Below are 14,885 nucleotides of genomic sequence, written 5' to 3'. Positions count from 1 at the left end.
AGAGAAGGGAGATAGAACACAGATCTACCACCCTCCCTCAAAAAAAAAAAAAAAAAAAAAAGAAAAAGAAAAGAAAAAGAAAGAAAGAAAGAAAGAAAGAAAGAAAGAAGAAAGAAAGAAAGCTGGCTGTAAATTCCTACTTTACAGCTTTAAATTCCAAAGGAGGAAGGAGAAAGATTACTTGGAAAATCAACAGTGAGTTGGTTTGATTATAACAAAGTTTTGGAGGGTGATTATTGTGACAAAGTTTCATTGAATCACAGCCCCCATTGGTATCACAGACTGTATAAGCACATAAATGACAAAAGGGCGTGAAGGACCGGTAAGGGACAAGCAGAGTCATTTAGCAAGCCGCTCTCCTTTAAGTCAGATCCCTAGTGTTGACTCCAGCCACAAAACACTCAAAACATGCAGATGTTATATGAAGCAGAATGTGGGATGGCTCCTTAGGCTGTTTAAAAGAAAAGAAAAGAGAGAGAGAGAGTAAAGCTCTTCTTAGGAAAACTCCACGGAGTGCCTACTGCTTCTTTGACCCTAGCAATGGCTCTCTAAATCCTCTCTCCTGCCCCGCGGGGCTGCTAATCCTTTCCCTGCCCTGCTGCACCTGCTCAGCCTCAGCTCCTCCCAGCCCAGCCCCGCCCCCGCCTCCTCACCCCGGTCCATTTCCTCTCTCCTCACTGGGTGCTTTGTTTCCTTTTATCCCTGAGCTGCTTTTCATGCTACTCTAACACTTGTAATAAGAAAATGCCTCCCACTTCCAGGCTCAAAGAGCCTGCCCCCTCTTCTGATTAACCTCCTCCAGCGGGATTTTTTTCCTGAAAAGCCATGCTTGTACTCCCCTCCGCCTCATGCCCTGCACACTCACCAGTGGGGCCCCATTGAGTTCCGGAGCCGGTTTGGAGGAACATGCCCTGCCCATTCTTGGATGAGGTGCCTTCTCTTTGACTTCCCTCTAAATCCTATTGACTGACTCATTCCCTTACTCAGAAGAGCTATTGTTCAATCATTTTGCTTAATCCTCCCAAGGACACTAAAGCAATAATGATAGTAATATTCCAGTGAGTCATTTAAATATCTCTTATTTTGTGGCGCCTACAGTTTACTTGTTGAATTTACACAGGCGTGCGAGCAGCTTTGCACTCTAAAATTATTCGAAGAATAGGTCATCCTTCTTGTTTAAGTAGTTGAACAGGCTAAATAACCTTCTAGAATATTTTGGTTCCAGGATTTTCATGGTCAAGCCCAGGAGGAGGAAGGATTTATTTCTAGACTCAGAGGATGATAACACTGGAATGGACCTTTGCACTCAGTGGGTCTATTTTATATGCACTAAAATCGAGGCTCAGAGAAGTTAAAACATTTCACAGGGTCACACAAGTGGAAGAGCTGGGATGCAGGTTCAATCACCTTAGCTCCAGAGCTTTACTGATATTAAAAACATCTAGGCACTGGGTGTTATTCTGTATGTTGGCAAATTGAACACCAATAAAAAATAAATTTATTATAAAAAATAAAAAAAAAAACCTCTAGGGACTTTGGAATCTGTAAAGCACTCTCAAAGGAGGAGGTATTTATCATACAGTTATCATTTATAAGTACTAATAAGGGAAAAGATGCCACTTAAAGGCACTGCAAGGAGGTTACTACACCGAATGCTCAAAGTACATGAATTTGTAGTTAGCTAAACTCCTGAAAACCTGGCAGTCCTGGGAGCTTAAGAGGAGGGGAAGCAGACAGCTGACTGATGGAGAGGAACAGTCTGGTCCCCAGGGCCCCAGGTGGGAGTGAGAGGCTTCATGGAGCTTCTTGGCTTTCAGGATCTTGTTAAAAATTCAGATTCCGAGTCAGTGCATGGAATCGGGCCAGAGGTTCTGCATTTCTAATAAGCTTCGGGGAGATGTTGATGTTGCTCCTCTACGGACTTCTCTTCGTGTAGCAAGGATTTAGGGATTTGCCTTCAGAAGCAAAAGAGTCAAATGATAGATATTAGTACTTGTCTCTCTCTGAGCCTCAGTTTCCTTGTCTGCAAGCTGAAGGAGTTGCCCAGGATGATCTCCACAATTGCTGAGGTCCCTTTAAGTGGGAATGTTCTATAGCTCAGAGCATTGCTGAGGACCAGCCTACCTGAAATCCATCTGGGAGGTGGGTTCCCCAAGCTCTTTCATCAACCAGGATCTGTGGATCTCAGTGCCCCTGGATGGGGAAGGGTGAGCCTCTAATTTCCACAAACATGTGCCAGACCCTTGCTCTTTCCTTTGGCCATTTCTTAAACCACATGGTCTCAATTTTTCCATCCTTTTCGTGCCACTTGAGCCTTTCCTTCCCATCCTTGCAGCTTCTGGCTTTCTCTGCTCTCTTGCAGTTGACCTTTCCCTCACCCTGGTTAGTTCATCATCTGGATTTTCCCCTTTTCACAGCCTTGCGTATGAGAACTGATTACAATTAGAGTATGTTTCTTCTTTTCTTTTCTTTTCCTTCCTTCCTTCCTTCCTTCCTTCCTTCCTTCCTTCCTTCCTTCCTTCCTTCCAGCAAAGCATGTCAACATTGTTCTGTGCCATCATTTTGCTGATTTAACAGACTCTAAAGAATGTGACATTTGTGCAGTGAGAGAGACAGAGTCATTTCCTCTCATCTGCAATGAAGTGATACCGTTGCTTCTAGGGAGGGTTCATTAATTCTCTAGAAGAGATTCCAAATCTGTACATATGTACACTTATGTAAGTCAAACCTTCAACTTCTTGAGCTTTATTATATTAAGAGACACCCAGTGGATTCAGGATGGAAAGTACAGAGGTCACCAAAATAGCTATGTAGATTTAGGAATTCAGATTGGTAGACAGTGCAGAGGGGACAAGAAAGTGTGACCTAAGCAAGTGCAATAGTTCCCCTTGGCTCAGTTTCTCTTCCCGTAAAAAGAAGGGAAATACTACTGGCCACCCACAAAGCTATCTGGAGCACAGTGAAGACAATTCTGTAAAGGGCATCCCCAGAAGAGGGGAGCTGCAGGCTGCTTTTCTCTGTCATTATAATTCTCTACCCCAACCATCACAGAAAAATGTCCTAACCTCACAAACAAGTGAATATGTTTACATCAGAAACTGGCCTCAGGTCCAACACATGGTACATTCCCACAAGTTTGGGTTTCTACAGGAAGAAGAAATAATATAGGCTTCAATGAACATCCTGGATGAAAAACACCCATCCTCCCAAATCCTTCGGAAAAACAAAAATCTCCGGCTCCTTCCTTCCCTCAGAACTAGAGCCTTCAAAATCTTGTGGTATTTCCCCAAATACCACAATTTTGAATTGTGACATCTGGTTCCCAGCTCTCCCAGGCTGGATTTTTTTTTTAAAGAGACAATCAGGAATTTTGACATTCTGAGTTGCCACCCTGTGTTGGTGTGGGAGAATCGCTGCCTACCCTTCCCTGGCATCTGTACACACTAGATGATTCTAGCATTTTCCTTCAAACAAAGAATCTACTTTTTGTTTTATTCCTAGGATGTCATTTTCTTCAAATGCCTTGTCTCTTCCAGAATATATTTCAGACATGGTGGGACACCCTGCTCCCCCCCTTCCCTTAAGTCATTCATAAGCATCACAGGACATCTGGACATCAGTGAGAGTCCCAAAAGGTCCCTATATCTGCAGACAGTTTCAAGACGGATGTTAGACTGTCTGGACTTTCCCTTAAGTTCTACTTTCTCCACCCAGCTGGGCCCAGGATTTGAGAATTAGGCCCTGTAGCCATGACGTGCTGGACACACCTCTCTATTTCTAGGCTATGAATGTGATGGAGGAGTCAGCCAACGGGACAGGAAAGCTAGATGATGTAGACAGTCTGAGGAAGAGAAAATAACATAAAGGAAATGGGAAGTGCTACTTGCTCTAGTAAGACCAGAAATCTCTTGCTCAGGGCCTGGCTCCCCAAATCAGCAAGATGGTGAGCAGTGATTAAAAGCATAGGGGGTGATAGCAGATGGGCCTCCTTCCCAGCTCTGGCCAAATGACCTTTGGCCAATCACTTTCCTTCCTGAGCACTGGCTTATTGTGAATAAAATAAGGACAATAGTGTCTAAACACCACGGAGTAGGTGCTGTGAGTATACAGGTCAGATGTGGACACAGCTGAGCATGATATCTGGCACAAGAGAAACACTCAATGAAAAGTAGCTATTCATATTACCCTAGCTTTCCTCATGGGTCAACAAACCAATTGCTTTACAGAAAAAGCACAGAGAATATTTTATGGTAATGGGCACAGGTAATGCTTAGACTGATGCATGGGAGAGAAAGTCCCAAAGCTGATGAAGTGGCATCATGGTTACTGGAAGGGGAGAGACGATGGCAGAGGTAGAAGGAATCCCACACCAGCAGGTGTAGTTCAAGTCCAAACAGAGTTTCTAGGCCTAGCAGAATGTTTGTGAAATGCAAAAATGTCCACTGCAAATAACAATTACACACAGGGGTACGCTGGGGTAATTTTGGAGGTGAGCAAGGAGATGCAAACAAGATCTGGGGGAAGGGTCAGAAAATACCACTTTCTGAAAAGAAAACTGGCAAAAGCCAAGCAAATTAACTACCAGTGGCCCTGCCTCTTTTTTTTTTTTTTGGTATGTTCTACACTGTGGGCACCTAGTGTATAGTATGTGAAGTGATGCAAAGTGTCAGAAAGGTTTAATTACAGATCAAAGACACTAGATTAATCATGAGGCCAAAAGTAGATGAAACGATCACATTTTGAAACAATTTTATGCTGAATATTACCAATGAATATTTTATGGTGAATATTCACAAAAGGAAATCAGTATTGACTTCAAAAAATTATTAAATCACCAGGAAAATCTGTCTTAGTAGAAGTAACGGTTCCGTAAGAAAATTCATAATGGCAACTTTTATGATACAAAAACCCTGATCAATTAAAAAAAACCTCTTAACTATAAATTTTATGCGGAAAAGAAATTACTTCTATTAAAATAATTTTAGTCAAATAAAAATGAAAATGGGAAAAACTTGGAAATAGTGTAGCTTTACAATAGAGAACATTGATTTAGGTCTTCAATTGGATCAATGTATTCTCAGAAAGTATTTTCTGCAACAAAAATCCATCAGTGTTGTTAAAATTCCAATTAAAACTTTCCACTCTTAAACACCGAATTAAGATGTTTCAGGGGTAAAAAACTCTAGCAAGTCAAATAGGGGTATGAAAACATCCTGTTCCCATGGAACTCTTCCCAGGAATTGCACTATGTGGGATGGTGCAGAACCAGGGCTGGTGGGCTGGTGTTTCCTCGGGACCAGGAAACTGCCCTGCTTCCTAAACATCTCATCTAGAGGATGTCCAGTCCAAGGATTAATTTAGGAAATGATGAAAGATAAACTTTCATCTTAGAAATGGTGATCGGTTCTGTGTACTAGAAGAAAAGTTGCTGATGAGAATCTGACCAAAAGAGTGGGGGGTAGAGGATGAAAGAGAAGAAGAGGAAGAGGAGGAGGGAAGGGGAGGGTGGAGAAGGGAAAGGAAGAGAAATAGGGGAAGGAGGAGGGAGAGGAGGAGGACGAGGAGGAGGAGGGGCAGAGAAGGGGGAGAGGAGGAGGAGGGGTTAGGGATGAGGAGTGGAGAGGAATAGGGGAAGAAAGAGGGGGAGGAGGAGGGAAGGAGGAAGGAGGAGGGACAGGAGGAATTGAGAGAGGAAAGGAGAGCAAGAGGGGAGACAGAGACAGAGACAGAGACAGAGACAGAGACAGAAACAGAAGGGAGACTCCCACGGGCCCATTCCGTCCAGCAGAGTAATCATCTAATTGTGCCACTGCCACAGCACAGGTGAGTTTTTTGAAGACCACCCTGCTTCCTTTGATCTGATTCCCCCTTCACCAAGCTACCATTTAAGCTCTGATCAATTTATCATGTTTCTTCCACAGATCCTGCGTATCAGAGAACTCTGTGGTGTCAGGTTGACCGTGACATGGGGAGAGAATTTCCTAAATAACTAGCCTTGCTTTTGGAGCCCAACAAGCTGAGTCCACATTTCGGCTCCTCCTGGACTTCCTGTCTGGGGTCCTCAGGACTGTTGAGGGATGGGAAGAGACAACATGTGTAATGAAAAGCAAAGAGGCAGACCCACTGCTTTCCCCCATTCTGATCCCTGGAAAGGTCTCTCCCTACTTGAAATGCGTTGATCTGGTGATTTATAATGTGGTGTCTCATCACTTTTATCTAACTCCAAATCAGTTGCTTAGTATCTTACCATCCCTGAGTAAACTGAAAAAAAAAATGGAGTTTTCAAAGTGTCACATTTCCAAGCAGGACTCCAGTGACCCCAGGGAGACCTCTCTCTGCCATTCCTGGATGTCTTTTTAGCTGCAATGTTAACTAATCTGGAAAGGCCTTTCAGAAAAAAAGAAGGGTAAGGCATTTCAGGAGACTTGTAACAGACTCTGAGGCACAGAGCTTCCCCCTCTTCCTCATCACCTACCCCCTTACCCCAGAAATCTGAAGACGGGAAAGCTGGTCCCACCCTTGGCACGGCTTCACTTCATTACTCAGATGGCTGGTTTCAAGCGGCTATCATGGACCTCTATAAGGAGAGATCCACTACAGATAATTAGAATTAATAACTAATCATAAGAAGGTTCTGCTTCTAATTTCCATTTTTCCTTCCTCAGTTAGATTGCACAAAATAAATGTGCTAAGATTTCATTGAGACATAATCTTATTCTCCACAGCCAAGTAATACAGGGGAGGATTCCTAATAAAGAATTAGACTAGCTCTGCCATTTATTCCGATCATGTGTCAGGTGATGAATTCTTTTAGGACAGTCCACTTATGTGGAAGGTGAGGAGAGAGCTGGGTGGGAAAAGAGAAGAACTTTTTCTTAAAAACACAAAAGCAAAAACAAAAACCCCAACCATTTACTGCACTGATCTTATAGGCTATGTGTCCTTATTCCCATTTTACAACTAGTCTAATGTCATATAACTAGAAGCGAGTGGCCCCTTTCTCTTCTTCTGCTCCATCTTCCTCCTCTTCCTTTCCTCTCCTCCTCTGTTTTTGGACAGCTTTATTATGCTATAATTTACAAACCTAACAGTTATCCTTCCGAAGTATGTATGCAATAACGTGACCTTTAATAAATGTACTGGATTGTGCTGCCAGCATCCCAGTCCAATCTTAGGCTGTTTTCACCATTTTGGCAAGTTTTCTCATGTCCCAGTGCAGCAATCCTCACTCCTGTCCCCAGCCCTGGCAATCACTCGTTGGCTTTCTGACTCTAAAGATGTGTCCTTTCTGGACACTTCATACACATGGAACTACACAGTATGTAGCCTTCTGATCTGGCTTCTTTTGCTTAGCGTTTATCTATGCTTCGGCGCATGTCAACACTAGGCTCCTTTTTATCACTTACTGGTATTCCACTGTGTGGCTGCACCATGTGGGGCTCATCAGTTTGACTACCGATGGACATTTGGGTTGTTTCCAGTTTGGGGGTATTAGGTACAATGCACATCAGAGACATAGGTTTTCATTTCTCTTGGATAAATATCTAGGAATAGCCTTGCCAGGTTATATGGTAATGTATGCTTAACTTCTTGAGGAATTCTAAGGAAGTGTTTTCCAAAGTGGCTATAGCATTTTATATCCCCACCAGCATGAAGGTTCCAATTTCTCCATATCTTCACCAACATTTGTTATCATCAGTCTTTTGGATTAAAGCCATTCTGGTGGGTGTTAAGTGGTACATCATTGCGGTTTTGATTTGCATTTCCTTCTTTACATGTATTCATTGGCCATTCATATATCTTTTTTAGAAAAATGTCTGTTCTGTTCAAATCCTTTACTCATTTTTAATTGGGTTGTTTGTCTTATGGAGTTGTAAGAGATCTCGATATATCCTAGATACAAGTACAAGATACTTTTATCAGATATATGATGTGCAAATACTTTCTCCCAGTCTGTGGCTTTTCTTTCTATTTCCTTAATGGTGTCTTTTGAAGCACAGAAGTCTTTAATTTAATGAACTCCAATTTACTATCTTTTTCTTTCTACAGATCACGCTTTTGGTATCTATGTAAGAACTTTTTTTTTAATTTATGATAGTCACAGAGAGAGAGAGAGAGAGAGAGGCAGAGACACAGGCAGAGGGAGAAGCAGGCTCCATGCACCGGGACCCCGATGTGGGATTCGATCCCAGGTCTCCAGGATTGCACCCTGGGCCAAAGGCAGGCGCCAAACCGCTGCACCACCCAGGGATCCCTTATGTAAGAACTTTTTTAAAAAAGATTTTTTTTAGAGAGAGAGAAGGAGAGAGAGAGCACATGAGCACAAGTGGGGCACAGGCAGAAGGAGAGGGAGAGAGAATCCTCAAGCAGACTGTGCTGAGCAAAGAGCCCAATGTGGTGCTCAGTCCTAGGACCCTGAGATCATGACCTGAGCCCAAATCAAAAGCCAGCCCCATACTGACCAAGTCACCCAGGCACGCCTATGTAAGAACTCTTTGCCTAACCCAAGGTCATAAAAACCCTCTCAATGTTTCCTTCAGAAGTTTTACAGCTTTAGCTCTTATATTTAGGTTTATGATCCATTTTGAATTAAATTGTGTGTATGGTGTGAAGTAAGGATTCAAATTCATCTTTCTACATATGGACAGCCAGTTTCTTTACTTGTTATGGGTTTCTTCAGCTTTTCTATTTCTTTTTGAGTCATTCTTTTGGTAATTGTGGCTTCCTAAGAATTTGTCCATTCATCTAAGTTGTCTAATTTGTGGCTTAAAGTTAAAATCCTTTAATATCTGTAGAGTCAATGGTAATGCCTCTGCTTTTATTTCTGATTTTGGGAATTTCTATCTTCTCTCTTTTTCTGGAAGGGGTGGGGGATAGTATAAAGATTTGTCAATTTTGTTCATCTTATCAAAGAACTAACTTTTGGTCTCACTGTTTTTCTGTTGTTTTTTCTATTCTATTTCATTTATTTCCACTCTCATCTTTATTACTGCCTTACTACAGCTTGCCTGGAGTTGAGTTTGCTCTTTTTCTAGTTTTTTTTTTTTAAGATTTTATTTGTTTATTCACAAGAGACACAGACAGAGAGGCAGAGGCAGAGGGAGAAGCAAGCTCCTCGCGGGGAGCCCATTGCAGGACTTGATCCCAGGACCCTGGGATCACAATCTGAGCTGAAGGCAGATGCTTAACTGCTGAGCTACCCAGGTGCCCCACTTTTTCTAGCTTAAGATATAAGTTTCAGTTACTGATTTTTTTCCATACTTCACTCCAAAACAAATCAGCTCTTCAGACAGGGAAGCTGCTGGTTTTCAGAGTCTGCCCTGTCCAGGTAGAAATTTCTCACCTTTGGAATTCAGGTGGAGATTAGAGCAGCCCCACCTGGGACTGCAACAGACACCGTTATTCTTACCCAAAGTCCAACAGATTTTCACAGATAACTGCCCCTCAATACTGCTGAATTCTAAATCCATGAAGTTATTGTGACTATTTTGTCCAGTTTTCTCGTTGCCTTTTAGGGAAGGGATGTTCAGAGTAACTCACATCTGCCACACTTGTCCTGTCTCTAAAGACCCTCAGCTGTCCCTCATTTGAAACAAGATTTGGTTTTATCCTTTACCCCATCTAGTACTTTCACAGGTTCTTTGTCTCTTGGGGCATAGGGCAGAGCTAGTTTTAAAAATACTTATGTTTAAAAAGTAACACTCTTAGGTTATTAACTCAAAGCCCCCCAAAAAGCACTTTAGTGAATCACGCAACTTCCTAAATATTAACAAGGATGAACGGAAACTCTATGCCTCTTAGAATCTGCATTTATGATAGAGAATTCCACTGGTACTCTATCATCCCCAGTTCCTAATCTTGCTAATTTTACAAATGCTCCTTGCACTAACCAAGAGGTGGGGTAGAAAATAGGCTCGCAGCAGGAAAATGCTTCAAGGCCCCTGTGAAGAGCCAGGCTCTCTGCACACCACTTGAGCAGAGGATTTTCAAGCTGCATGCTAAGGTGATGGGGGTACAGACTACACAGTTTTGATAGGCCCATGACAGACACCCTGGAAAGAATAAAGGCTGAGACCGAGGAGACCAGGGTTCAAGGCTCTAGCTCTGCCACTTTCTCCCATTTAACCTCTTTCGGGCTCTGTATCCTTATTTGCAAAATGGATGTTATAATAAAGGCTTCTTCCCAAACTTGCTTGGCTAGGGTCAAATCCCGTGATAGCCATGGATGGCCTTTACAAATGATTCACATGCTATAAATGTAAGGCTTTAAATTATGAATTAATATATAATTAATGTCATGAAATCCCAAGATGCACTGGCTAAGAAAGAGACTGTTTCTCCTTGGCTGACTCTTCCTTTCTCTGCTTCCCTGCCTCAGGACACAAGAAGGCTGCAGCCCAGCAGACCATTGCCATATACTCCCACCATCAACTCCTTTACTTCTCTCCTCCCTCACGGTGGGGATGAAGGATGGAAGCAGATGTTCAGAGGACAGAGCCATGCTCTGGTACCCAGGTGTGGCAGCCCACAGCACATGCTGCCTCTCAAGACCCACACTCGTATCTCTTGACACTGGAAAGTGGGGCCTTTTGGCTGAGTGAGGCTGGGAAGAGAAGCCCACAGAGTAGGAGGAACAGAGGGAGGGAAGTGTCAGGTGGGTTTTCACGCTAAGCTTTAGTTCACCCAGAGTCACCACAGCCCCCCTGCCAGTTGTCAAATTATCATCACGTCACTGCAAAGCTATGCTTTCACAAGTGCAAACTCTTAAGAGCAAGAGGCAGCTCTCTTTTTAACTCAAAATAGAACTTTAAAAGTTTTCTCTGTGAGGGATCAGGGTTTGTTTTAATGTGTTTAAAATGGATTGCTGTAAACTTCTTACCTTTAAGTATCTAAGGAAATTTCAACACAGGGTTGCAACATCTAAGGAAAACTAAGGCTATTCATCTCAATATACATCATGAATATGTATATATATGTATGTATCTTTGTTGTCTTAATAAAGGAAGTTCTGGGTCCCAGGCTGGATAAACAAGACAGTAAAGAAAGATGTCATCTCCCCAGCTTTCCATCATGGGAAGCAGCAATAGGTACGATGATCATAAAGGGAACAGAAAGCAGCCACCTGCAACTATGGGTCTTTCAGGACAGAGGCTTCTTCTCAGAGGGGCTTGGGTTTCAAAGAAACATCAGGAAGCAGAGTGTGGTGATGGCAGTGCCTCAGCTAGATGGCATATCCTGGCCTTGCCTCCAACCACTCACTTAACCTCCCACCTCCTCCTTGGGTCAGCTGCCGCCCAGGGAACAAGAACTTCCTAGATGACTCCCAGGTTACGTGTCACCGGCCTGCGCCCTGCCTGCCCCTCTTGCCTGGGCACCCTGGCCTGTCTTCCCGAGTGGTGGCCCAGTCCCAGCGGGGAGGACCTGGAGGCCAAGGGCAGAGCAGACCTTCGGGGTTACCTATTTGTCTCTCCAGGTCAGCGGCTTCATCGGGCGTGGCTCTCGGAAGGACTCCTGGGTCACTGAAGCTGGTGCGAAGCAGGGTCCCCATCACGAAGAAGAAGAGAATGCCACCAACCACAGGGATGGCGGGGGTGATTTTCACTGCCAGATACGGGCAGCTGCCAACAGGGTGGAAAGGAGGAGGGGAAGTAGGGAAGGGGAGGGGGAAAAGAAAGGAAACATAATGTCAGTAATCAACAGTGAGCAGTCTATAGTTTCCAAGAAGCCAAAAGTCTCTTTGAAGGAGCAAAATTGATTTCCATTAAAAATTCATCTGTGTGAAGCATTTACATTTGGGGGGGTCTGTCATGCTCTCTAGCAGACAATTTAACCCTCCCTCCTCAGCTGCAGTAACCCAGGCCCTCTGCTCCCACCATTCTCCTCGGGAAAGACACTGCAGGCAAGTGGCAGTCATCCTGCTTGGCCAGTCAGTGAAAGACATACAGAGTCACACTGACAATAGAGCTGATGAATCTGTGGGATCTTCCCACCCTTCCCTGGAACTACATAATAAAAGAAACACCAGCTAAGAGCCGTCTCCACCAGACCCAGTCTGTCCTTCCTGAGGCGAACATGAACTCTTCATGGTAGGGGGGAGGGGAGAAAAAAACACCAAAAAACTGAGAACCACAAATTCACCCTTAAAAGGCAAGAAACCATTTTTTCAATCTCTTGGAGTTAATCTATTCAAAAGAGGTTAATGACCTATGGAAATGAACTTGCAAGGCAGTTTCTGAAGAGGCTTCATGGAATTTAGGCAGCTAGAATACAATATACTCCTGCTTTCCAGAAGGCATGTGAGCTACCAACTGAAGAACATGGCCTAACTCAATTCTATGAAACCTCCTCACTGTCTTTCAATATTGGGAGCTGATATGCAGCCAGGGTAGGGATGAGTCAGGGAGACAAATGTCTGCCAGCCAGGCTCTGGGGATCCAGGAACTAGGGCAGCTCCAAGCACCCCGCCCTGGATCAGTCATGGCCCCTTGGTTCCACAGAGGTGGCAAGATGCAGAGTGAGAACCAGCTCAATGCCCGGAGCTGAGTGAGGGTAGGATCTGCAATGTTCATGGTCATGGTCAGTCTGTTGTCACCATGTTCATCACGGGCATCAAGAAACACAACATGGAACCACAGAATGGTAATATCTGGAATGGAAAGCATCTCCTAGATGGTCCATCCCATCAGAGGATGCTCATGCAGACACTCAAGACAAAACAAAGAGAGGGAGCTGGAGAGGAAGGATCTGCTCAAGACAAGGAGGTGGACAGGGGGGCTCCATCCTGGGAATGTTAGGGAGGTCTAGCACCCCATTCCTGTGCAGTGCTTGCAGAAGAGGTGGTGAGGTCTCTGATATGATGGCAAGGGGATCTTGGTAAGAGGTACAGGCCTCGAGGATCACAGGACATGATCCCCTTTGCTGAGGCCAACATTAGGCATGTTAGAATGTCTGGTCTTCAAGAGGGATAGTGAATTGATATACTCTGTGGGATGGTTACTATGACCTGAAGACCAAAGGCCTCCCCCAAATTATCTGCTCTGGAGGAACCCAGAGAATCTCCAACAACTTTAAGAAGGTAGAGGAGTGACCCCCAATATGACTAGGTCTGTCCTGCCAGGCAGGCAGACTGTGGTCTCCAGGAAGATCACTTGATTTAGAGAGATAAAAATATATGACATTTCTTTTTTTTTTTAATTTTTTTAAATTTATTTACGATAGTCATACAGAGAGAGAGAGAGGCAGAGACACAGGCAGAGGAAGAAGCAGGCTCCATGCACCGGGAGCCTGACGTGGGATTCGATCCCGGATCTCCAGGATCGCGCCCTGGGCCAAAGGCAGGCGCCAAACCGCTGCGCCACCCAGGGATCCCATATATGACATTTCTAACAACTCTTTCATCTCTCTCACACCAACTGCCCTGCAGAAACAGCACAAAACAACCATCACCAGTACCATGTCACACTTTGCTCACTGGATTGTCAGTTGACTTCCCTTCATGAGACTCATGGGAAATCATGAAAAACTGTTCATTCTCATTCCTGCATCAATATAACCCAGCCCAAACTCCCAGATACTTAGACACTTTTTGAACATCTATAGAGTAGGAAAGTGAATTTAGCAAAGAGAGCCAGCAGACATAAAGAACTTGCTGTGGCGAATATCATTTCCAAAGGGGAAAAACTGAGAGTCTTTCCCCTAAGATCAGGAACACAACACAAAGGGGAAAAACTGAGAGCCTTTCCCCTAAGATCAGGATGTTCATTCTCACTACTGCCATTCAACATAGTACTAGAAGTCCTAGGCTCAGCAAACAGACAAAAAGGAAATAAAAGGCATTCAAATTGGCAAAGAAGTCAAACTCTCCCTCTTCTCAGATGACATGATATTGTATGTAGAAAACCCAAAAGACTCCACCCCAAGATTGCTAGAATTCATACAGCAATTCAGCAATGTGGCAGGATACAAAGTCAATGCACAGAAATCAGTGGCATTTCAGTGGCAGTAACAATGAGACTGAAGAAAGAGAAATTAAGGAATCAATCCCATTTACAATTGCACCCCAAACCATAAGATACCTAGGAATTTACGTAGCCAAAGAGGTAAAGGATCTGTACTCTAAAACTACAGACACTTCTGAAAGAAATTGAGGAAGACACAAAGAGATGGGAAAACATTCTATGCTCATGGATTGGAAGAATAAATATTGTGAAGACATCAATGCTACCCAGGGCAATTTACACGTTCAATGCAATTCCTATCAAAATACCATAGGCTTTCTTTGCAGAGTTGGAACAAATAACCTTAAGATTTGTATGGAATCAGAAAAGACCCCAAATAGCTAGAGGAATATTGAAAAGGACACCAGTGCTGGGGGCATTCATTGCCTGATTTCAAGCTGTATTACAAAGCTGTGATCATCAAGACAGTGTGGTACTGGCACAAAAACAGACACATAGATCAGTGGAACAGAATAGAGAACCCAGAAATGGGCCCTCAACTCTATGGTCAACTAATATTCAACAAAGCAGGAAAGACTATCCACTGGAAAAAGGAGTCTCTTCAATAAGTGGTGTTGGGAAAATCCGACAGCCACATGCCGAAGAATGAAACTGGACCGCTCTCTTACACCATACACAAAGATAAATTCAAAATTGGTTGAAAGATCTAAATGTGAGACAAGAATCCATCAAAATTCTAAAGGAGAACACAGGCAACACCCTTTTTGAACTTGGCCACAGCAACTTCTTGCAAGATACATCTATGAAGGCAAGGGAAACAAAAGCAAAAATGAACTATTGGGACTTAAGATAAAAAGCTTCTGCACAGCGAAGGAAACAACCAACAAAACTAAAAGACAACTACAGAATTGGAGAAGATATTTGCAA

The 14,885-nt window shown here is 43.6% G+C and overlaps 1 protein-coding gene across 4 annotated transcripts in view; it reads right to left on the bottom strand.

Annotated features, from left to right (window-relative positions):
* The window catches only part of ZDHHC14 (zinc finger DHHC-type palmitoyltransferase 14), a 270,851-nt gene that overhangs the window by 99,834 nt on the left and 156,132 nt on the right, over positions 1-14,885 (bottom strand). For 2 of the 4 annotated variants that reach the window (XM_055310316.1, XM_055310318.1), the window contains exon 2: positions 11,446-11,618. In XM_055310316.1, coding sequence (XP_055166291.1) covers positions 11,446-11,618 — 173 coding nt within the window. The remainder of the gene's footprint in view (positions 1-11,445; positions 11,619-14,885) is intronic. The other 2 variants (XM_055310317.1, XM_055310319.1) reach the window with 1 other exon arrangement.

The sequence above is a fragment of the Nyctereutes procyonoides genome, unplaced genomic scaffold (assembly GCF_905146905.1).
Source record: "Nyctereutes procyonoides isolate TBG_1078 unplaced genomic scaffold, NYPRO_anot_genome, whole genome shotgun sequence".
NCBI classification, from domain to species: domain Eukaryota; kingdom Metazoa; phylum Chordata; class Mammalia; order Carnivora; family Canidae; genus Nyctereutes; species Nyctereutes procyonoides.
Note: the sequence above shows the minus strand (reverse complement) of the source record. Positions and strands in the feature narration are given on the sequence as shown.